This window comes from Gymnoscopelus braueri (genome assembly GCF_963280865.1).
Source record: "Gymnoscopelus braueri genome assembly, chromosome: 12".
Classification (NCBI taxonomy): Eukaryota; Metazoa; Chordata; class Actinopteri; order Myctophiformes; family Myctophidae; genus Gymnoscopelus; species Gymnoscopelus braueri.
Genome location: NC_137614.1, coordinates 43242653 through 43268026, shown reverse-complemented (window position 1 = coordinate 43268026; position 25374 = coordinate 43242653). Strand labels below are relative to the sequence as shown.

The following is a 25374-nucleotide window of genomic DNA, read 5'->3' as shown; positions in this document are numbered from 1 at the left end:
GATGGGTAAGGAAAAAGTAAGTTACTATATTCACTTTGCAGGTTACATATCCGGTCTGAGCGGATACGGAAACGGAACGTATGCGTGCATGTGTACGTAAGTAGATCACCGAATACAGTAGGCGGGCTCTAGACCGGATCTGAGCACCGAACAGTAAATGTAAACCATGACGGGACCCATTCCCAGTGTTGCCATGTCTGCTTATTATAAGTGACGTTGGGCTTGTTTTTATGTAAAGTTGCTTATAAATATTGGTAGTTCCAGTTTTTTGGGCTTGTTTACCTCTAAATTACCTCTCTCTTTAATTCAATTTTTTTTTTAATAGCAGGTCTTCAAGCTTGTAGATCGGCTATTTTCAAATTACCTTAGCCTAGTCATCGCTTCTTTTGGGCTTGTTTTCATAGACTTGGTTGCTTGTTTCTCTCGCAAAATCTGGCAACGCGGGACCCATTCCGATCGGTGATTGGCTAACTCGAGGAGGCGGTGTCCCGGATCCCTCGCCGCCGATTGGCGGGACGCGGAGCTGGTTCCGGTGAATGACACTCAGAACAGGAACTCGTGTTCCCACCGCATGTAGCGCAAACTAAGAGCGAGAGGAGAGAGAGAGGGAGGAGGTAAACAGAATCACGTAGCTGTAGCGAGGTGAGCACCCACTAAAACACCACAAAAATACACATATACGCACACATCGGATACTATTTAATCATCTCAGTGCATGATACAGCGTATGTCCGTGGTGATCGGTGGTTTACTCGGGGTTTTTAACATGAATCTAAACCTCGGGGCGGAGATGATGATAACGGGCCTGCTGGAGCTGGCCTGCTAGCACACACGGTGACGACTTTGATCCAGCGCGGCGCGCGGGAATAATTTGCGTATTAAATTATGTATTCACCGTGAATCGATACTTGCAAAAAAAAACGCACTCTGCTAAGAACGATCGATCGATTTTGAAACCTGCGGGGCGATCATTCGACTAGAAGATGTAAACTGTCGTGCGACAGCATCGTGTTTTTTTTTACCCCTTTGGGGGGAGGGGGGTCTCGCGGAGGGGCGATGCTGCTGCTGTGTGATCGATTTGTAAATCGTCGTACGACGGTGCGGAGCTACCGAAAATGGCAGATCTGCAAGCTCACAGCACGTCGCATCCGCGACGCGCTGCGAGCTTGCAGATCTGCCATTTTGCGGCCCCCGCGACACCGCCGTACGGTACGACCAGATTATAAATCAGGCTTGTGCGTTAGCACGCGCTACCAGTAGCTCGCGTGCGTTGCAGCAGCAAGCATGGATGTTACGTTTTAGATCGAAATAATTGTAGTATTTCGAGTAATTTTATCCGAATGAAGCTTTTTTAATTTGGAAATTGTTGCATCAGTATGTTTTTTTTGTGTCGAGTGAAAGGCTCGTGCCACGAAGCATTGATCTTATATTAAAATGGCATCAAACGTCAACAGGCCCCGTGTTGGCGTTGCCTTTTAAACTCCTGCTTTCTCATCGGTGCCACATTCATTCAACAAGTCTCCCAACGTTAGACTAGCAAGGAATTAAACCCCCCCCCCCCAGACGCTTAAAATGAATAAATATGTATTATACACACAACTTGTGTACAATAATGTGTGACCTCGCGACAAGAAATGACTGTTGTTGGAGACTAGCGTGCTAAAGTTAGCTGACGAGCCACGACATGTGTTTGTTCAGGGAACAGATGGCCCTTTTCAGAACTTTTCTGATATCTGTTCAGTGCTGGTCAAACATGGGCATGTCAAGGACCCCCACATTTGCACAGTGGACCCCTATGCAATAGATATTTTGTGCCAGGGACCCCCACAGGAAAAGAGTTTTGTTAGGTTATATTTTAGTATAGAATTATACGACTGTCTATGCTGTTGGTGGAATAATAATACATCACTTATAGGCTTTTCTTTGTACCAAAAGTAGCTTTACAAAACAAATACAAATTAACAACTTTATTAGGAGAGAAACATAGGTGAAAGGCTAAAAATTGAGCAAAGAGAAAACATTAAGCTAAGACTAAAAGGCAGTACAGTACTTTATACTGTAGGTGCAAAAATATTAGTGTAGAGAGTGAACCCTATGATTGGAATAGTAATTTGCTCTCTCATTGGGTGACTTACAGTAAAGGTGGTAACATAATAGTAACATTAAACAGTGCCTCACCCAGACCACACTTTGAAAACTCTGCTTTAGTACAAAGTTGGTGCTTGCCAGAAATGACGTATCTTCAAGCTAATAAAACACAGACAAGCAGCACTGTAGTGTGATGAAGTACACATTGTGCTTGACGTTCTTATGTCAGTTAATATTGGATGGTTCTGGCAGCAACAAACAAGCTCCTACTTGCAACTCATATTGGGTGGTAATGTTATATAAGATTTATATAATACTCGACAGGGCCTGTCACTCGTATACTGGACTTCATAACTTCACTGTATTGTGACAAGTGTCTGTTTACTGTGATTTGACGCCATCGACAAATATTTCACCTTGTTAACTAAAGCTAATACTTTTGCAATTTGCATTGCAGCATATAGTTGGTCACTTTTACCATAGTGGTATTTGTCGACTATGGCTCTTAACTAACTTTGCAAGGAAAGGAGGGTTCGCTGCTGCTACTTGTAAATGATTTGGCTACATATTAACTCACATTCTTCCTGACTTGCTGTCTCTAGCACCGTCAGCAATCTCTTTGGAGAAGTATGGCCAATGGTGATCACAACATGATTCCATTGGGGAAATCATGTAAGTTAGCTGTGTAGTTAGTTCTTAGAAGCTTGTAAATGTACCCAGTAGTTTAATAATAGATTACATCCATAAGTAGTCAATCCCGCTAGTTAAAACCCATGCCGTACTAGTTGTGCTGTGACATGAGTCACAAACCTGACTCCAAATCCCCCTTAATCACCATTTACAATAAACATGTAGGATTCTTTTTCCTCTGTGACATTGTTGAAGACGTATTGGCAGGTTGGATTTTCTCTAATTGTACATTTGTCAATATTCTAACTTGATTTGTCCTGTTAAATCTTTGGCATCATGATTTTGATATCGGTTCAACGTTCGTTTTTCTGTATACTCATACAATTTGCGTCTTTGTTTCTAGATAATGGACATGAGCAGCAGCAGCGAGTGCTTTGGATGTGGCCGTTCAGGTCACTGGATCAAGAACTGTCCCAATGCTGGTGGACGGGGGGGGCGGCGGCGGCGGCGGTGGCGGCGGGGGACGGGGCAGGGGCCGGGGAAGAGGCAAGGGTACTAAATGATTTGTGCACCGCACCCAAGATAGGGATTGATTATCACAAAGAGCACTGTGCTTAGCAGATTCATTATCATTGCCGTTATAGTTACTATACATGCATATATAGTTTCATATTGAAGTCCATAACCTATAGCAACTAGATCAAAACTTTTGAGTATAAAAGTGCACTCTCATCCATAGCATAACATTTAACAATGGAGTGTTTTTCCCCAGTGTAAATTATGGACGAAAACTGCTCAAACGCCTCAAAGACAGGTCACCAACTCACCATAAGTTAAACTTGTTGTTCCACATCTTCCTTTCATGCATGTACTAATTAATGTGCCCATATCCTTCTCCCATTAGACCTTTTCTGCTATCGGTGTGGAGAACAAGGTCACATCGCCAGGGATTGTGAGCAGACTGAGGATGGTGGGCATTACATTATCTATTAATACAATTGTGGGGTTTTTTTAGGACCGTTTTCTTACATGTCCCTTGTAGAATAATTGCTGTTCTGATAATTAACCACATGAACCCTGGTGTCCCTATTCTGGGGTGAGCATTTGTTGAAAATAGCAGATCTGCTCGCGACACGCACGTATTCAACCCATTTAGACGGGGGATATACGTAACTATACCTTTCAATCGAAAGAAACCTTTTGGGGTTGTTGTTGCCATTTTTTTTTTTACATTTTTGAATAAATATTTGAAGTTTTTCTGAGAACTTGGGTCAGGATTTAGAAGGCGTTTTTAGAATCGGCCTCAGGTCTAAATGGGTTAAGCTTGTAAAGCGGCATTTTTTTACGACAAGATTTGGTGTAGCAGGAAATACCAGCGTCCCTGGTATAAAGCCCCGGCGGACCCCAGTGAACTAAGTATATAGGGTTTAAGTGGTTAGTTGACAAATGGTTATAAAAGAGCAGATCTGCAAGCTCAGCATTGTGAGCTTGTGGATCAGCTATCGGCAAAGAGATTTTTTTGTAGAGGGAAATTATAGGGGGGGCCTAGTCTAAAGCCCTGGGGGGCTTTATACCATGTATATAAGGTTTAAGTAGGTTAACTGCGTGTGCACTTCTAGAACCAGTTGAGCAACAATTTAATTCAGTATCCAGATAAGCGACACTTCACATAAAACTGAGGCCACATTGCTTTTTGATTTTGCCGTTTAGCGTGCTACAACTGCCACAGGAGTGGTCACATCTCTCGCGACTGCAAGGAGCCGAAGAAGGAGAGGGAGCAGGTGTGCTACAGCTGTGGCAAAGCCGGACACGTGGCCCGTGAGTGTGACCATGCCAACGAGCAGAAATGCTACTCCTGCGGAGGCTTTGGTCACATCCAGAAGCTTTGTGATAAAGTCAAGTGTTACAGGTGAGCATTGACGGTTGCACGTCTGTTGTTGGGTACTTGGTGGGCAGACATTCAGCTAAAAAATAGCAGATATTGATGCGCACAACGCTTCGCAGTGCGCTTGTAGATCGGCCATTTTTGGTGTCGAGGGAATTACTAGAGGTTCGAGTATAGAGCCAACGAGGGACCCATTACTTATTTTAAGTTCATACGGTTTAAAATAATCTGCCTCTTATTAGTAGGTAGGTATCGAGACCTTTAGACTAGGACAGGATTCTATATTGATATCAAATGTAATGCAACACCATAATAGATGGACTTTTATTGATCCAGCAGGGGAAATTCAGTTATCGTAGCATTACAGCAGTTTTAAAACACTAGACAGGTACAGATAAAGATAAAGCTAGGAGTAACAACAAATAATAGCAATATAAAACATAAAAAAGGTTAGCAGATCGTAACTCATGGGGATTAGGACAAGAGTACCGAAAACCAAATATACTAGAAAACTAAATATACTTTTTTTTACATTTTGCTTGGCCCTTAGTACCTGGGAATTAGTGTGGTGAAAGTTCTTTCAACAAGTGCTCCACAATGTATTAACAGTTACAACATACTGTGGGTATATGTTTGGCATACCGTACACAGTAAGGTTAGGTTTATCGGGTTTCTGAGTCAATAATATAATCTTATGGTGTTGTTCTTTGCATGTTAAATAAGCAGCAGACATTTATCCGGTGTTCTCTCTTTTCTTTAGGTGTGGTGAGATCGGTCACGTCGCCGTGCATTGCAGTAAATCCAATGAGATGAACTGCTACAACTGCGGCAAGTCGGGACACCTGGCAAAAGAGTGCATTGAAGCCACAGCATAATCAGTGCCCTTAGTTGCCCCTCCTTTTTTCTGATTGATGGTTGGTTGTATTATTTTTCTCTGAATCCTCTTCACTGGCCAATGGTTGGCTAACAGAGGCTAGTCCCAGGCCAGTGAGCCTCTCGACATGTAATACGAAGAAAGGGGTTGAAAAAATATCTTTCTGCATTCAATACAAAAATGTTTTAGTTTGGTAGCGGTGTTATGTATAATGCTTTGTTAAAGAACCCCCCTTTCCAAGCAGCCACTGGTTGTCAGAGATGAATGAATGGGACTAAACACATGGGATATATAGGACCTCTGAGCTTGTGGAAGTGAGCCTCAGTAAGAAGGGAGTAAATGGAAACCTGAACTTCCATGTAGGGTTATTTTGGTTTTGTTTTAGCGGGGTAAGATATGAGTTGGCCAAGAGAGAATGACATGAGAAACCGTTGAACACGATGCATCTGAGCCCTACAAGCAGCAAAGTGGGCGGTAACAAACCACATGTTATATAGCAAAGGTATTCAATTTTGGAGGAATCAAAAGAATCTTAAGTTCTTTTATAAAAAAATAAATAATCTGTTTACAATTTAAATATCACTTAGTCCAGGGTTGGTGTTTCTCATGGATTTGGGAACATTTTACCTTGGAGGAAATTAGCATCATGAGCTATGAGTTGTCAGATCAGAAGAATTAGGAGTTATTTGGGAACGGAGAATGTTTTCACAGAAATGTTATTTTTGTACAATATCACTTAGACTACTGTAAAAATACCATTTTGCTTGTACTCAGTTTTTAAGTCGGAAGGAAAATGCAACTGAAGTCCTAGAAAATAGAAATGTAAACTAATTTTAAACTATCAATAAAGCTGGAGGCGCACGGGGAGGAATGTGTTCATGGGTCTTATTTTCTGTTCTAATGTAATTCTACCAGGGTTTCCATGATGGCAGTTTGAATTCCTCACATTCTGGATCTAGCAACGGTCTCATGTATCAGTCATGTTTAAGCTGTAGACCATATAATGGTACATTTAAATTGTTAAACACTACTTTTAACTTTTGTCAAGAATCCAGATTTGAAGGGGGAAAATATGTACTGGTGATTAACAGTTGCCAAATGAGTGGTGAACTGACATTTTTTAAAGATATAATTTATTAGATATTTACAGTTTGGGAACCTGTTATCTTATATTTATACAGCTGATTGTGTTCCATTTCCCATGACAAACTAAGACCTAGTTTGTCGCGACAAATGGGCCACCGGTTACTGGGTGACATTTTCTTTAAAGAATGTGGGACATTCTGTAGCCTCGAACCAATAGCTCAGATTTCTACATCCAATTCCTTAACGCCTGCACTACCAGGGTAAATTTAGGTACCCTATATAAAGCATATCTTGGGGCCCCAGCTTAGCTTGGGTTAATACCAATTAAGTGTTATTATATATAGATGAAGGGTTCTTATGTGGAGCTGAGATGAAAAACGGCATGTTTGGGTAAGTAACCTGCATAAAACTGTGATATCAAGGTGGGGTCCTGGGTGGTGGGGTTCCCCAGATAAATTGGTGATAGTTGGGAAGCAAACAAACCGTTACAGGTCTGTAACTCGGAGAATACAAATGGGTCCAATAATGTAAGGTTCCATTTGATTATTAGATTTTGTACACCCAAGAGGTGTGTGTGGGGGGGGTCTGTGTCCTGTCATGTATACCAAACCGGGGCGGGGGGCCCTCGAAATTCCAGGGTTTCGACGACCACGTGTTGACATACATAAAATGTATGAAAATAAAGGTATTTGTGGTTAAATTTGAGAAATGGCAGGCCTCCCCAGTCCCACTGGATTGACTGGTTTTAGTTCTTGCAGTACTGGCCGTTGTTCTGTAGAGGAGGTGCTTGCTTTTGCTTTTAAACTCCCCACACCTGATGTGTAAAATGGCAGCGGTGCAGCGGCTCGGCTCCTCCATGGAGGAGTTCCTCACTCCGTCCTGTTGGTTCGATGCTCTGCGTCTTCATCGATGCGCGAAGGACCTCCTCCTCCCCATATGTCGTCATCTGCTCGTGTCCAGTCAAATCAAATGATGTATGGGCGAGAGAAGAAGCGGAGGAAAACAGCAAAACAAGTCTAGAAGCAGGCGAAGAGCCAAGCTGAGCAGCTCAGCCCAAGCCAGCTCTCTTGAATAGAGTTTTATTTTATTTTATTGTTTTAACCCGGTGGGGGATAAAAGACAAAAAACAAAGGAGATGAAGGGACTCCTGACGTTTAGCCACCGGGCGGTATGCACCCTGAGTAACCGTCAAGTAACCGCCGGTTCTCGGTGCTGCGGCTTTTACGGAACCGTGTCTAATAACAAGGTACGGGTGTTTCGAGTCAGTCTCTGGAGCAGTTCGTTGCTTCATGTTGGGCTCCCTCGAACTGCATTGTCGCCGTCATGTTGATTGTCGTTAAATAGGTCAGCGTGTCAAATGAGTGAGTGTGCGTCGCAATGCCTTGTAAACGTTATTGGATGCGGGATGCGGTTCTCTGGCTAGCCCTGAAACGTGACTGAAACGTGTCATATCATGACACTGATGGATGAACTTCAACCTGGTGTCTGCACTTTCTCCCCTTTTAGCCCGTACATCTACATAAACGTTCAGATTTCAAATACAAAGTGCTTACCCCATGGTCATGGATGTTATTATTATGTACGGGCCCTCAGAAGTACCCTTATCTTCCGTATTGTTCAATAAAAAGCATTTTAATCCAACTGGTGGTCATTTTCTTATAGAGTTATAATGTATCAGAGTGCAGTACACTTCCCAACCGATAGGGTCGCTTAGTTGAAAGCATATGGAGGAAATACGAAGAAAATGGCCACCGATCGGATTAAAATGCTTTGTATTGAACAATACGGAAGATACGGGTATTTCTGCGGGCCCGTACATAATTGTAACATCCATGGCCATGGGGTATGCACTTTATATTTGAAATCAGAACGTTTATGTAGATGTACGGACCAAAAAGGGAGAAAGTGCCAACACCAGGTTGAAGTTCATCCATCATGTTTGAAAGTGTCTCGGAGCTGACCTAACCACACTCACGACATTTGCATACTGTAGCCTAACTGCTGAGAAAAAGAACCAGTCCCTAGTATGTCTTACATTTTCCACACGAATACATTGAGGAAAATACATTTTATATTGTCTTGTGAGTGTAATTAGACAGCGATGTCGTAACGCAAAGCCTCTCTGTTGGGATGACAATCTGATGAATCATTACAGGGTCCTCCCTACATATTTTACTTTATGTTGCAAATCTGCAATAAAAAAAAAAAAAAAATATATATATATATATATATATATATATATATATATATATATATATATATATATATATATATATATATATATATATATATATATATATATATATATATATATATATAATCCCATCCCATAGCTAAATAACCAGTTGCCTCAAATGCTCTCATCAACTACTATATTTCAACAATTATGATCAGCATTAATTATTCAAATTACTGTAAACTATTTAAAAAACAGACTAAATATAATTTACATTATGACATGCCCCCCCCCTCCCCCAGCTAGTGTGTGGGTCACACATGGTCAATTTTGGTCATCTGTGACTATCACTACAAGTAATTTGTGACACATTCACCTTAGAACATTTCTGAGGGCCTTTAGGCCTTCTCATACATTATCATCATTATCAAGGACCCCCAAATTGATATGTATTTGGCTGCGGACTCCCATTTGAAAAGAATGTGTGCCAGAGAAAATAGCGGATCTACAAGCCCACTGTGAGCTTGTAGAGCAGCTATTTTCAAATAGCGTAAAAATAAAATGGGGCTTAAGTGTTTAAACTGTTCCTCGTTTTGCTGGGGGCCCCCCTCAATGACCCCTGGGTGTCCCCTCCCCAGAACCACTGCTTAATAGCGAATGCATAATTACAGCTCTTGAATCCCACAAAAGCTTCATTGTTTACGTCCATACTGTATGTGTGGTTGTTTCATTTCACACCTGTCGTCTGATCGAGACGAGACACCTCTTGCCCTACAGTAGGCTATGTATATATTTTCATTGTACTCATATCCAGGAATTTGAATATCTGACCTGTTTTTTATCCTTGTTTTCTTTCAATTCTTGAAACTGCAAATGATGGTGCTTGTACCAAAAACACACGCACACAATTCACCCACTTGTTTACCTGTAATGGTCACTTTATTTATTTTATGACGGGATACGGTGAGACACTGTAACCTTGTGTTGTTGCTTCCTGCATAGTGCAGGACGGGATACTGTGTGACACTGTAACCTTGTGTTTGTTTTTCTGTAACCTCGCGTCACCAGACTTTCCACCTCGGAGGAAAGCCTGGTATTTGTTCCATTGGTTTGTGTGATCCGGTCTATACCACGCTTACTGGGAAAAAAAGAGAAAAAAAACGTATACAGTGATTCCGGTGGCTGGTTCCATTTTTTTTGGCGCCGCTGTGTTTTGGTTCCCCTTGTTAGTTTCCCCAATCCCAATTTAAACGCTGAATCGAGTAACTACTAGTTTAGTCTCACCAGTCGCTACGAGTTGGAATAAAAGATGGATATACCAAACAAACTATTCCTATAAGCTAAACTACGCCTCATCAAGGGTTTTATTGGGTAGGCCCTAAAATTATGATGCCCTCGATTGCGGGGAATAATTTTGGGGTGATACCGGTACCCTTGGTTCCGGCCGTTGGCCTGATGACGCGCCTGTTGATGCGCCTGATGATGTTAAGTTATTTCCGCTCCCGACCGGATCAGAAACCTGAAAATGGTATTGATCCCAGGCTAGTTTTTCTACATAGTGCAGTGTTTGTTTTTCCTGCATAGTGCAGGACAGATGTATAGGTGTATTGTATACTGTTGTTCTGTTTTGGTAGCGCTTCTTGTTTTCTTTTTCTTGCCTTGTATTGCTGTATACGACAGTACTTTTTTTTTCTTACTCTCTTTACCTGTAACTCTTAACTGCTGTGCTGCCTCTGGGCGACTGATTCCCCCCCCGCTTGGGATCTATCTATCTATCTACCTGTGATGTGACAATTAAGTTGATTCGGATTCTTGTGTCCTTTAACACAGCCACAGCCCAGCTTTGGTCTGCTGTTCGACATCGACGGCGTCCTCGTCCGGGGAAAGATGCCCATCCCCGCTGCAAAGAAGGCTTTTCAAAAGCTTGTCAACAATCAGGGTCAATTTAGGGTACCAGTCGTCTTTGTCACAAACGCAGGAAATTGCCTCCGCCAGACAAAAGCAGACCAGCTCTCTCATATTCTGGGTGTATCTGTAAGTAGATGCATTGGCAACTATAGGGTTGGGATCCGTGTTATTCTGTCTCCTGGTTTATGTACAGCCCTATTCATCTCCCCCTGTTTGTTTTTTTGTTTTTTCTGTTTACAGATTTCTCAAGACCAGGTCATCATGTCCCACAGTCCACTGAGGATGTTCAAGAAGTACCATGACAAATGTGTTCTCGTGTCGGGACAAGGACCTGTCCTGGACATTGCCAAAAAGTACGACAGTATGGTTGAATCTTGTGATCTTATGTCTTGATCTGTATTCTAGTCTCTGGCTAGAATAATAATTTGTCTTTCTCTTTAGTTTGGGCTTTGAGAATGTGGTCAGTATTGAAATGCTGAGGGAATCATTCCCATTGCTGGACTGTGTGGATCACAACAGGAGACCCAAACTGCCAGTGAGTTAATTGGATGGAATTAGAGGGGAACTAAACCCTTGGCTAGCCTAACCCTTGGACACTTTTGTGCCAGTTTTGTGAGTTTGCTGCTATCTAAAGCTTAAACATTATCTAAAGGGATGGGCTGAGCTTGTTAAACTGTGATGTATGTATGAAACACAGCTGCAACTAATAAACCTAGTAATGGGTGTTTTAGATTTGATTGTGCCAATGACCAAACACAGACAATACCATTGTTTATTGTCGGGGGGGTTACATGAAACTCTAAACCTGGTAGGAGGCAATATCACCCAGCTAGCCTGAGGCTACACTAGATGTAGAACATTCCATGTGGAACTGAAAAACATACAGGCTACAGTAGAATATACACTTGTGACTGACAGTCACATGTACAAGACATGGTGCCACACACACACACACACACACACACACACACAAAGTGAAAGATCACCAGCTCATCCAACATGAAGTACACATTAGAAAACGCACAAAACTGAGCCTCCATAAAAAGCTGGAGAGGGGGGATGTGCTATTTGCAAAGAAGTTATACGAGTGTTGCACAACGTAGTTCTTTTTTTAGACACCTCTGGAATTTCCTGAATTGTATTAACCAGAACAACTATTTGTAGTAACAACACATGCCACTGTCCATGTCCAATTAGATTGTATTCTTTCTTTCAGTCTACTCCTGTTGGCAACCTTCCTAAGGTTGAAGGTATGTGCTTGATCTATATATTATACTGTGTTATATATCTATATAACCTCAACTAATAATCAGCTGGCATTGTCAAAGTTTCCCAGGAACATTTCGATTATCTGCTAGGTGATCATTTGTTAATCACATTCCCATAGCCTTATTTATTAACAAAGACAATGGCATAACAGCATTTGATTAACACGTTAATTGAACATAGATTGAACACGTATATTAACATTTTGGTCAACTGCCCAGAGTCCCGCTGGAATTCCCAACAGAGCGAGGATGGAGTTGATTGAACATAATGGCAGGTGTTCCTGGCTGCTGAGCTCGCCATTACGCAGCCAATCAGTCTGTGAACTGACAAAGCTCGCTGTTTTCCACTCTGCTGATTAGACGTATCCACCCTTGAACTGATACGGCCGCTAACCAATCAGCGGAAGCTTAAAACCCTTCCGGTCCTTTTTTATCACTCCCTCACCCAGGGCAAATAATGGCTGTGTAACGTTGGGTCGGGGGACCACCAGGGGTACGAATGGACACTTACGGTCTGTAAAATAACACAGAGGAATTTACAGTGTTGATTGGAGTCCAAGAGATACATTTAAAAAAGTACCAAATGGGGGCCTAATGAATATCAAAGAATTCTTTATCAATTAGTAATTGTTGAGGCAAACCGAGTTGGAGACATTTCATGCTAAGATAGAAGTTAAATACATGAGCTCATGGGAGAAGTAATTGTTGTGTGCTTGTAGATCTGCTAGAGCAGGGGTGGGCAGCATTTTCTTTCCCCAAGGGGCCATACTGACTTCGATAAAGTGAGTGAAGGGCCACACATTGGACTATTGCATTTAAACTTCAAACACATAGTGCTGAATTATGTTAAACTGCATTGATTTGATAATAATAATAATATTAATAATAAACTTTATTTGTATAGCACCTTTTCATGACATGAAATGCAGCTCAAAGTGCTTTACAGAGCAAGAATACAATTACAGTTACAACTAATTTAACAAAGCAAAAAAGAAAAGCAAAAGCATAAAACAACATTAAAATAATAGCAAAAAGGCAGTGAATCAGGCAATACAGTGAGGACATGGATAACAACACAGAGATTAAAAAATCTACCAAAAAAAATCATCTAAAAGCAAGAGTGAATAAGTAGGTCTTGAGCTGTGCTTTAAAGCTATCGACAGACGCTGCCTGCCTTAGGTGTAATGGGAGTTTATTCCACGCTGTCGGTCCGTAGAAGCAGAATGCTGCTTCACCGTGTTTTTTATAAGTCATTGTAGGCACCTCGAGCAGGTCAGCACTTGAAGACCTGAGGGGTTTGGAACATATCTAGGCAGGCAGTCATAGATGTAGGAAGGTGCCAGACCATTTAGAGCTTTATAAACTAGTAAAATAATTAAACATTTTAAAATGGCGAAAATAGACGATTTACAAGGTCACAACACGTCTCTGTAGATTGGCTATTTTCACTATTTTAAAATAGACATTTAACATTTGAGTACATACGGATGGAATGCAGGTATGTACTCAAATGGTACATACGTATTCATTACTAATAATTCATTGGAGTAGAGTTAAATTAGTTTCCCATTTTGTTTTTCTTTAAGGACTTCGAGGGCCGGATTGAGATGGTCAAAGGGCTTGCCTATGGGTCCGGCCCCCGGGCCGTATGTTGCCCATGTGTGTGCTAGAGCTTGTAGATCTGCTATTTTCAGTATTCTTTCCCCCCCTCTTAATTAATAGATTTTTCTTTTTGTTATGGAATTCTTTTGAAAAACGTTTAATTTATTTTTAACTTATGAAGAATCTTTGGGATTTTTTTTGAAAATCTTTTGAAATGATTATAAAAAACGTAATGTAGGAAACAAGAAATAAAGGGATATTTCTCTCGACCCATAAAAAAATTGGACCACAACCCACTGTTTGGGAAACATTAGACAACCAGGGTGTTGGTACAGTTAGTTCTCAGGGGAAAGCAGGGAGAGGGCAAAGATAAGAGAGGAACTAGCTTTTGGCACAGGGCCAAGCTGTACAGCTGTACCCAAAACAGTAGTTTCCAGGCCTGTGCCATGGCACCTTGACTCTGTGATATTCAGATGGTCAGAACATATTATGAGGAAAAAGTAGGGCTGTCACGATTAAAAAATTTAAGTTGACGTTTAATTATCATACAAATAATTGAGATTACATTTTTGGCATTGAACATTGAAACATGAATACAAATGTAATTTCTATTTGCCTTTTTTATTTTTCATAATAAAAAAATGCACAGCACTGAAATAGACAAAGTAATTACTGACATATTTGCTTTTATACTTTAAAAAAAATAGAGTAGCGTTTTCAGCTATTTCTGGAAAATATATGAACATTTTTCAACATAGAAACGATTATGATGATTCTGCAAAATAATTGCGATTATAGAAAATAATTGCGATTAGTCGATTATGTAATAACTCCGACAGGCCTAGGCAAAAGGTTAACAACATAATAACAAGTACAGTAAGATGTAATTCTACTACAATTCTTCCTCAGTGTCCTTGAAATTAAAAAGGTTCAGAATCGACGATGAAGACTGTTAAAGAAGCACTTCACCAATTCTAAACCGTATCTTCATAATATAATTGGTCCTCACTAATACTCATAATAGGAGGGCTTAAAGGGATATTTCACTTTCAAAAAAACTTTTAGTCATTTTATCGTCTAATCAGGCTTATGTGAGCACCCCAGACCATTTTTAAGTTGCTTGATTCAGTATTTAGATATTTGACATTCATTTTATCAGACACGCCCCCTTCCTATACAAACCCATTATAACTTCAAACTCTATTTTTAACATGTTAGATTAATCAAAAACACCCGTCCTTCGTTCTGGTGACTCATCCTGTCCTAATACGCGAGGGGACGTGTTTTTTCAATGACTTTTATCATTTATTTTAATATTTCTTTGGAAAATGTAAAAAAATGTATACACAAAAAAAAAATGAAAAAAGTAATCGAAAAAACACGGCCCCCTCGCGTATTAGGAGGTCAGGGTGAGTCACCAGAACCAAGGACGGGTGTTTTTGATGAATCTAGCATGTTAAAAATGGAGTTTGAAGTTATAATGGGTTTGTATAGGAAGGGGGCGTGTCTGATAAAATGAATATCAAATGTCTAAATATTGAATCAAGCAACTTAAAAACGGTCTGGGGGCTCACAAAAGCCTGAGTAGACAATAAAATGACCCAAAGTTTTTTTTTAAGTGAAATATCCCTTTAATTTCCATCAACTCACTCTGTGTCTCATTGGTGGGCTGTGGACAGTTCAAAAACCTGCCTAGCAACAATGACATCATCGATGGTGATTCCAAGCTAATAGAAACTACAACCTTTCTCTTCCTACATCATGCGGAAAAGGAAGCCATTGTTCTTATTTTTTTTTAAAATCTTGTTTGAAATTACCAAAACTTGCATATCGATGATGTCACTGGTAGGCAGGTTTCTGAACTGTCCAAAGCCCTTCTCTGAGACGCAGAGCGAGTAGACAGATATGGTGCCATCTTTATTCTTAACACATACTGAGGATCAGTGGTGGAAAAAGTACTACATTCTTTTACTTAAAGGGATAGTTCACCCCCAAAATGACTTTTTTTCCTATGGATTAGTCACCCCATGGAGACTTGAATTCATGGATATTCTTGAGTTTTTGTCACATTCCTAAGCCAATAATTTTATGACAGAGTCATAAGTAAAAGTATCAATACTGCAATGTAGAAATACTCTGTTACTAGTAAAAGTTCGGAATTCAAAATTCACTTGAGTAAAAGTACAAAAGAATTGGCATCAAAATGTACTTAAAGTACCAAAAATAAAATGACTCATTATGCAGAATGTCCTGGCTATTTTCAAATAGCCAAAATCTAGGGTTGAAGTGGTTACTGTATGTTTTGTAATAATCAAACTAGTAACTAAAAGTTTTCAAATAATTGTAGTGGAGTAAAAGTACAATATTTTCCTCCGAGATGTAGTGGAGTAGAAGTAAAAGTACTGACAATTGGAAATACTCCAGTAAAGTAAAAGTACCTCAACATTGTACTTAAGTATAGCACTTGAGTAAATGTACTCATTTACTCTACACCACTGCTGAGGATCAATTATATGAAGGATGAAAATGTTGAAAATGTGTGAAAACGTGCTCCTTCCAAGTCACGTGTGTCCCTCCTTCGCTACACACAGCTGTCGTCCTCTTCGGGGAGCCCATTCGATGGGAGACCAACCTCCAGTTTATCGTCGACATCCTGCTGACCAACGGGAACCTGAGCGGCGTCCACCAGCCCCAGACGTTTCCTCACCTCCCCCTGCTGGCCTGCAACGTGGACCTCATGTGGATGGCCGAGGCCCAGTCGCCACGGTAACCACCGCATCAGCAGCACCAGTCCTGCTACATTTAACCCATTAAGACCGGGGAAGCATCTGTCGTTTTAGATTTGAACCACTTTAACCATTATTTTATACTTTGGCTATTCAAAAATAGCAGATCTACAAGCTCATAGCTATGAGCTTGTAGATCTGCTATTTTTGAAAAATCGTGAAAATGTGTGCAAATCTTTTGAATATATATATATATATATATTTTTAAGTGAACATTTGTTCTCAAATCTTTGCTTCTGGGGGTCCCTGGAACTAAATATTTTAAGATGGGGGTCCGCGGCCAAATACATATAATTTTGGGAGTCCTTGACATGACAAAGTTTGAGCTTTAGCAGACATTTGTAGAATCGGTCTCAGGTCTTAATGGGTTAAATGTTTTTGGAAAAAGAGAAATAGTTATAATTTTTCATTCATCCTTCATAGCCGCGACCCAACGCTGGAACTAGTCACAAACATGTCGGCATATCAATAAATTATAGTCGTTAAATGTAATAGTGGTTACATTTTATATCTATCTCGTTGCCTTTCTTGTTCTCTCTCTGTTTTATAATCTAGATGTTTCTCTTTCTGATTTCATTGTAGCTTTGGCCATGGGGCGTTCCTCGTGTGCCTTGAGAACATCTATAAGAAGATAACGGGTGGAGAAGTGAAGTACGAGGCTCTGATGGGGAAACCCAGTGAACTCACCTACCACTTCTGTGAGTACCTCATCAGAGGCCAGGCCATGGAGAGAGGATGGAAACGTCCAATCACCTCGCTCTATGCTATCGGGTAAGACCCCCCCCCCCCCATCACCTCCCTCTATGCCACTGACCATTTTAATTTCAAGGACTCCCGGTTTGATATGCATTAGGCCACAGACAATTTAATCTCTGGGACCCTAATCTAAGAAGAAGGACCCTAATCTTAATTAATGTATGTACACTCTCAGAGTTACAGACCCGTAAGGGTCCATTTGGACCCCTTGTGGTCCACGGACTCAACATTGAGAACCAGTGCAGTTGCACTTAACCACTTAGACCCTATTGTCCCTGTTCTGGGGTGAACATTTTGCGGAAATATTTCCGAAGCGTTGTGAGCTTGTACATTGGCTGTTTTCTGCAGCGTTTAGAGGGAAATACTATCAGAGCTTGTATAGAACCCTGGGGGACTCCGGTCAACTAAGTATATAATAGGGTTTAATTGGTTAAGTTCTAGTATTTAAACTAGATCAAAGCCGGTACGTTTCACTATCCTTTATTGTACAACCAAAATAACCTGTGATGGTTATCATACTTTTACAGAGCTAAATTGCCCCCAGATTTTCTACACATGCTCAAAAAACACATTATTTATCACCGTCTATACGTAAAGTAAATCATGTGTTTCACTGAGCAGAATGCATAACAGCTTTCTCTCAAGTGTATTTGATGCAAATAAGCCAATAACTTGTTACAAATAACATAAAATAATGTTTGATGTTTTTGTTATGTCTTACTCCTAACGATGTTGATTTGTGATAAGTAGGTTATTTTGTAATTACGGTTACTGATGACAAAGACAAGAAAGAAAGAAAAGGACTAATCATATCTTTGCCTCCCGCCTTCATATTTAAATCTTTAGACCTCTGAGCATGTCCTCTTTAACCACCAACAGAATCCAAGCTTAGAATCAGATCTTGTCAGTCAAAAGAGTAGGGCAGTCTAAGAGGTTTGAAGGCATGGATCTGGGTAAATAAACAGAAGTGACCTTTTCCACTTCCCTTCTCTGTCTACCCACAAGCATGTTTCTGGATCAACTACAACGACCACTACAGCTCCAGCGTTTAGTGTAGTTTACATCACTGATGCCGTTGTGCTGATATGTTAAAAACGTATCCTTTCTGTTAGCATAATCCCTTACATTATCACAGGGTCTGAAATTATCACCAGCCAAGCATCAAATGTGGGTGGATTGGGTAGATATAAGCATTGATGGTTCAGCTCTTTACAAAATATCAACCTCGGTGGTTCATAGCACGGGGCATTCGGGCAACCTTTTGCCATAAAATAATCAGCATCGATGGCCCAGTGCAAGTAAGATTTGTAACAAAATATCAGCCTTGGTGGCTCATACAGCACACAAGTGAATGAACTGGTTGGTGAGCTAGATCACATGTTGTCGTCAACATACCAGTAATGTCTTAGTGTTTGAGTGTAACATAATCCGTCACTTTGTCTACTTTCACTGAGCTGGAATGTGCTGTACTGTACCTCCTTTGATCTCATAAACCTTTAGACGGAGTTAATAACACACATCGTTGCTGTCGGGTGGAAGCCATGTCGAAAATTTTCCTTTTTTGATTATTTATTTAAAAACATTATTTTTTTAATAGTGACAATAGCCGATCTACAAGCTCACAACACGTCGCGAATCGCTTGTAGATCTGCTATTTTTACTACTTTTGGTGCGACACTCTTGTATGTTAAGGTAGGGTATTAATTTACGAAAAAACATACAAAAAAATTACTATGGAGATAAAAGGCTTCTGCCCGACAGCAACGAAAATCTTCATTGTAACTCTTCATTTCCTGGATGTCTTATTGACCCGAAGAGTAAAAGTGACGCTTTTGTTTTAAAACGAGAGCATAGTTTTAACTCTATTCAATGATTAATTCATACAAATTTGGACCCTCCCTATACCATCTACCCTGATCACTGTTTGTATTCACCACCATAATGCCTTATTAACCCATTAAGACCTGCAACGCATCTGTGTAACCACTTTAAGCATTATTTTATACTTGGCCAATATACAAAAATATCAGATATACAAGCTCATAGCGCGGCACCGAGTGCCGCGCTATGAGCTTGTAGATCTGCTATTTTTGAAAAATCATGAAAATGTGTGCAAATCTTTGAATATATTGTATATATTTTTAAAGCAATTATTTTTAACTCAAATCTTTGCTTCTGGTGGTCCCTGGAACAACATATTTTGAGATGGGGGTCCGCGACCAAACACATATCATTTCGGGGGTCCTTGACATGAAATAGTCTGAGAACCACTGATATAGCAACATAAGTGTTTTCAGAAAACTGGTTTAGAAGACATTTTGTAGAATCTCGGCCTCAGGGCTTAATGGGTTAAGCAGATTAAATGTATGTACGACACGCAAACACCCCAAACATTTTTATGGGCTGGTAAAACAAAGTTTGCCAGGTAGAACGTGTAATCTACCAGACCAATCGGCCGGTGAGCTTACCCCTGCTTTTCTCACATCCTCCCGAAGGGACAACCTCATGACCGACATCTACGGCGCCAACCTCTACAACCGTTACCTGGAGGAGAAGGTCGCCAGGAAGAAGTCCAAAGCCGTGGCCAAGGTGGTGGCGGCCGCCACCGGTTCCGCCGCCGTCCTGCCGCGGGAGGAGGAAGCGGACGCAAACGCAGGCGCCTGGGACTGGGAGAGCGAGCTGGCGCCGCCCTCCGCCACTTCCTGTAAGTCGGTGTTGGTCTGCACGGGGGTGTACAACCCCAACACGCGGGTGCCCTCCGATGCCAGCCACTGCATCAAAGAGACGGTGTTCCACGGGCACCGGGACTTCCGCTTTGACCCCGCCTTGGTGGAGCCCAATCACCTGGTGTATGACGTGGCGGAAGCCGTCGACCTCATCTTTGAGCAAGAGAAGTTTGTGCCTCAGTAGATCGCATGACCCCGCCCCTAGCGTTCCTGGAGCTCTCTGCGTAAATAGCCGATCTACAAGCTCACAACGCGTCGCGTTTGCGACGCGTTGTGAGCTTGTGGATCGGCTATTTTCGCCAAAGATAGCGAAAACAGGAGGGGGGGGGCCTAGTTTAGAGCCCTGGGGGACTCCAGTCAACTAAGTATAGGGTTTTAAAGGAGTAGTTCACCCAAAAAATTACTTATTTTCTATCATTTACACACGCCATGAAGCCTTGAATTCATGGAGAGTTTTTGTCGCATTCCTGAGCCAATAATGTGATGACCGGCGGAGACTCAATTGACTTGCAATTGAGTCTCCTACAGCTACAGTAGGAGACTGCGCCGGTCATCAAATTATTGGCTTAGGAATGCGACAAAAACAAAAAACATTCCATGAATTTAAGGCTTCGTGGGGGTGTGTAATTGGTAGAATTTATTTGGGGCGAACTACTCCTTTTTAAGTGGTTTAAGTCATAGGGTAGAGGGGTGGGGCGTTAAACCACTTGTAAGTATTATTCTTTATGAACCTAACACTGTGGACATTGTTTACAGACGTGCCAGTGCGTTAAAGAAACATAGCTTACATTCATACTCAAACATATTAACTCTTTTAACCGTTCTCTGTTTTAAGCAGTTTTTAGCAATATTTCTTATCTTGTGATAGTCTCTGAATTGAATATGTGCACAATTAACTTTAGGAAAAGGCCGTTTTAAAGACTGCCTTATTTCCTGGTATGTTTATTCAAGGCAAATCATTTCTTGAAACTGTGGCCATGTTTTGGATGGGTGTTCAAACTTTTGAAACCATCCGATATTTATTACAAGAATTTCTCAATGGTTTTACGATGTTACTCCTTTTTATGTTTTACCTTTTATTCTCAAGATGATTTCTTTTTTTAACCGTCAAACGGCCAACACCCATTTAACCCAGTAATGCATGAATAGATTTATGTATCCATTGTGAGAACACCCGCTTACTATTCAGAGTGCAATATTGTCCTGTAATAGTGTTGTCTGTCTGCATTGTGTCTAGTTGTGTAAGCATTGACGGGCATTTGCACAGATCCCAAACCATTCATCCTCGTTTAAATCTTACCCTGTATCCCTGTCTGGTGGATCTACCCCTTGTAAATGTTGTAGGATTTGGAAGAAGAGAAAAAATAAGCAGAAAACTGTAACTAGCTATATATATATATATATTTATATTGTAGACATAAATCTAACATGAGATATTTTTTCATTTGAATTTTTACCATGCATTTAATTTGATGCATTTCCCACTTTATTGAGGTAAATGTTACAACCCGACTGAAATACGTTGCGTTTTAGGAACCAAGCTAAGGTTAAGTTAAAAGTCCCCACATGATGTGATAGGGAGCACAACATGGAAAAATAAAACCTTCATGGTACCTTGTTGCCGTCTCAACTCAAGGTGTGTGATTATTTTATCATCTATTTGTTAAAGCTCCACTATGTCACTTTTTAACCCATTAAGATCTTTTGCACAAATTTTCAGCACATTTACAAACTCACAGCACAATTTTACAAGCACGAAGTGATGTGCTATGAGCTTGTATATCTGCTATTTTTGAATAGCCAAAGTATAAAATAATGGTTAAAGTTTAGATCAAAAATCTAAGTGACACATTATTTCCCGGTTCTAATGGGTTAAAGCTCCACTATGTAACTTTTTAATAACTATATAGCACACTATGTCCCATACAAAAGGTATGAGCAACAAATCTCTCTCTTCCCTGACTCTGTAGTCTCTTTACTGTGTTATTTGGTAGTGTATGACCACTTGCGGGCATCTTGTTGCTTATACATGTAACTTTTTAATTGTATATGGGACATAATATATTTTTTAAAGTTATAGTGGATCTTTAATATATTGGATGATATCTTAGACAACTGAGCAACAGTCCAAAAAGTCAATTCAGTACTGAACCGCAAATTTGTTCATCTGCAGCCACGCCTGGAATTTCATCTATTTAGAGGCTTGGCCTTTGGTGTTGTACATGTTTTGAAGGCAGTCATGGCAAACGGCCAAATTCCAAGGCAGCAAGGCCATCAAATAAAACAAGGATTTGTACATGAAAGTAATTACATTAATTTAAGCGTTAAGAGTGGATCTATTTTGAATACATAGTATAACTATCAGTGAAATAAATAACGCTTTTTATTTCCCCAAATAATTTATTGGTATTTAAAATGACCAATATTTGTACAAATTCCTGAGTCAAACGTTCATACATGTTCAGCCTTGGACTACTCAAGAGTCTCTGGACTCCAGGGAGTCAGGGAGAGTTGACAATTCAGAATCTCAAAAAAGACACTGGTGTCTAAAAACCGTATTGACTGGAAAGAGGCAGAGGAGAAATTGGTGAAATTAGCTGGGGCAGTGTGGGTAGAACATCAAGGACAGTTCAAGAGAATAAAAGTCTGCACAACAGCATAGCTCCTAAGTGTTTAGTTTATTTTAAAACACAGAATTACATGGTGCAACGTATCGGCCTTCTTCTGCAACTGTGGCCGAAACGTTGTACCATGTCATTTTTTCTGTGTTTTAAAGTAAACTAAACACTTAGGAGCAATGCTGTTGTGCAGACTTTTATTCTCTTGAACTGTCACCCTGTGTCCAGCACCAGCCACGAACTGGATGTGCGCAACCCACTGTTTTGAACTAGAACATCAAGGCTACCATGGCCTCAGGGCATAAATGTTTTGAAGGGCACAAGACCAAACTGAGGGGGCACAGCGGCCAGCGGATTTCATGGCCTCCATGAAATTCCTGCCTTGCCCGGTAGCGGACTTGCTACGTTCATAAGTTCTGAGTCTGACTGGAGACATCACAGACATCATGATCCATGTTCACAGAATACTTCTCAAGTGGACTTCATCTTTATGTTGTGCTTCTCCTGCAAGACGTCCAGTATTTGTGGCAGTAATTCCATGTTGATAAGTGGCCTTTCCAGGTCATCGTCGGCATCGGACCAGGTCTCTGTGATCTCAGACAGGTTGCTCTGGAGCCTCTTCCTGTGTTTGGGCTTCAGCGATCGCAACGAGTCCGCTTGGAATCCCGTGTGCCCCCCGTCGATGTCCAGAGTGAAGGTGGAGTTCTTGGCGAGCCTCAGACCCCACATTAACAGAACGATCAGGCCGCATAGCATCGTCCCCATCAGGACGGCGTAAGCTCCGCCGCTACACGTTTGCCGGGCACAGGAGTCAAAATGGGCATCGGCGAGTTCAGAGATAAGGCCGTACGCCACAGAGCTGGGAGTGGCGCACACGGGCTCCTGTGACACTACGTCCCTGTTCCTCAGCAACCAGTTCCTCAGGTATTGGATCCCACAGTCGCAGTGAAACGGGTTCCCGCTCAGAGAGACCCTCATTAGTCCCGGCAGCCTGTCGAAAAGGCCCGGCGGTACCGCGGCGAGCTGGTTGCCCCGCAGGTGGAGCTCCGTGGTGTCCGGAGGGAGCCTGGGAACGTCCACGAGGTCCAGGGAACTGCAGTTGACTTGTAGCCCGCCTGGCAGCAGCTCTGTACAGAGACAGGACTGGACAGAAGCCTGTGCACAGGATGTAGCCAAGAGCAGTACGACTGCTAGCCCTGAGTATTGAAGAGAGGCATTATGTTAGCATCGTATTCTAATCCACTGGGACGCATCTGCATTTTTTATTTGAGCTAAAAAGCATTACTTTACACTTTGGCTATTCAAAAATAGCAGATCTACAAGCTCATAGCGCGGCACCGAGTGCCGCACTACGAGCTTGTAGATCTGCTATTTTTGAAAAATCGTGAAAATGTGTGCAAATCTTTGAATATATATTCTTTTAAAGCGATTTTTTTTACTGTCTTTGCTTCTGGGGGTCCCTGGAACAAAATGTTTTGAGAGGGGGGTACGCGGCCAAAAGCATATCATTTTGGGGGTCCTTGACATGAAAAAGTTTGAGAACCACTGATACAGAAACATACGTTTTTCAGAATACTGTTGAGATTTAGGAGACATGTAGAATTGGCTTCAGGTCTTAATGGGTTAAGACCTGAGGCCGATTCTGCAAATGCCTTCTAAATCAGTAGTTCTCAAGCTTTTTTTGTGCCACAAGGACCCCCAAATTTATATATATTTGGCCGTGGATCCCCATCTGAAAATGGTTTGTGCCAGGGACCCCCAGAAGAGAAGATTTGTGTTACATATATATTTTTAATTATTCAAATAATTTCCAACACTTTCAAGATTTTTTTAAAAATGTTCAAAAATAGCAGATGTACAAGTTTGTAGCACGGCACGTAGTGACGTGCTGTGAGCTTGTATATTTCCTATTTTTGAATAGCCAACGCTAAAATCTAAAATGACAGATGCTTTCCCCGTTTTAATGGGGCTAAGCTGCTTTTGTACCGTGCACACTACTATTCGTTAATATTAACCACTTTCAACCAGTTGTCCCTATTTTCGGCAAAATATTCCCAAATACTATTATTTTTTAAACTCCAGAAACCTTTTTTAATTTGTTTAGTTAATTACCAAACTCTGACCAAAGTCTGTCTGGAGTTTATACATTATGTAACCAATAAAAAAAACTGTATATTAAGGTTGGGTCTATAATACATTATGAGTGCATTTAGAATGCATTATAGTGCACTTATATGGCAATATAGTACTGTACTTGTTTATAATTATGCATGACTGATGACCAGGTTTATGAAGTATTATAAGTGCTGGTCATAATGCATAATCATAATTATAAGATCAGTGGAACACATAACTACCATAGTGTAGTCAGTTATAAAGTGTCTTTGTTATAAGTTGTTATGCATAATTATACATATTTATAACGTATTAACAAGAGGTTGTAATTCAATAATAACTACACTGGATCCTTTGGAACACAGGTTATTATTTTTTTCCATTTCCTGAAAAGTACAGGGTTTCCACCCGACAGCAAAAACATTAAAAAGCATTACGTACGTTTCAGTGTCGAGCCAATTTGAAAATAAGTCCTAGTGTTGCCAGTCATCATAGGTCTCTTCTCCGTCCTGTTCAGCCTAATGTTGTGCCAAGTTCTGAGAGTTCATCATCACACACTCCATTCTGTAACAATAATAATAATAATTTTCATATTACCAAACGGCATCAGAGTACGAGGGATTCACTGATGAAAGTGTGAGTGTATTTTGCTCGTCTGGCGCGAGGGGAATACCTCTGCTGAGATGAGATAAGAGCTTATCTATGAAAACATGGCTAAAGGCTTTAAAAACAGAGGGTCTTACATATTTGCTACTGTAGTCTGTAACTGAATCTACATGGACGCTCTTCTACTTTTGTCATTATACTATACTTGTACTTTATAATAGTTTACTTTATATAATTGGGTCAGTGTCAA

At 40.8% G+C, this 25374-nt stretch overlaps 2 protein-coding genes and 1 pseudogene across 3 annotated transcripts; 2 read left to right on the top strand and 1 right to left on the bottom strand.

The window, feature by feature from the left end:
* Window positions 1-561: 561 nt before the first annotated feature.
* LOC308096278 (CCHC-type zinc finger nucleic acid binding protein-like) lies at window positions 562-6344 on the top strand (annotated as a pseudogene). Its single transcript, XR_013935133.1, has 5 exons — window positions 562-642; window positions 3122-3270; window positions 3623-3688; window positions 4429-4627; window positions 5364-6344. The product of XR_013935133.1 is annotated as a CCHC-type zinc finger nucleic acid binding protein-like (transcript).
* Window positions 6345-7389: 1045 nt separating this feature from the next.
* On the top strand, window positions 7390-21403 carry LOC308096138 (haloacid dehalogenase-like hydrolase domain-containing 5). Its single transcript, XM_080443438.1, has 8 exons — window positions 7390-7809; window positions 10570-10773; window positions 10888-11000; window positions 11089-11182; window positions 11864-11897; window positions 16109-16283; window positions 16886-17074; window positions 19555-21403. The coding sequence occupies exons 1-8, from the start codon at window positions 7699-7701 to the stop codon at window positions 19967-19969; spliced, it is 1335 nt and encodes a 444-aa protein (XP_080299564.1). The 5' UTR covers window positions 7390-7698; the 3' UTR covers window positions 19970-21403.
* Window positions 21404-21619: 216 nt separating this feature from the next.
* Window positions 21620-25125, bottom strand: gp9 (glycoprotein IX platelet). Its single transcript, XM_080445381.1, has 2 exons — window positions 24960-25125; window positions 21620-23599 (listed from the first exon to the last, which is right to left on the bottom strand). The coding sequence occupies exons 1-2, from the start codon at window positions 25009-25011 to the stop codon at window positions 22875-22877; spliced, it is 777 nt and encodes a 258-aa protein (XP_080301507.1). The 5' UTR covers window positions 25012-25125; the 3' UTR covers window positions 21620-22874.
* Window positions 25126-25374: the final 249 nt, after the last annotated feature.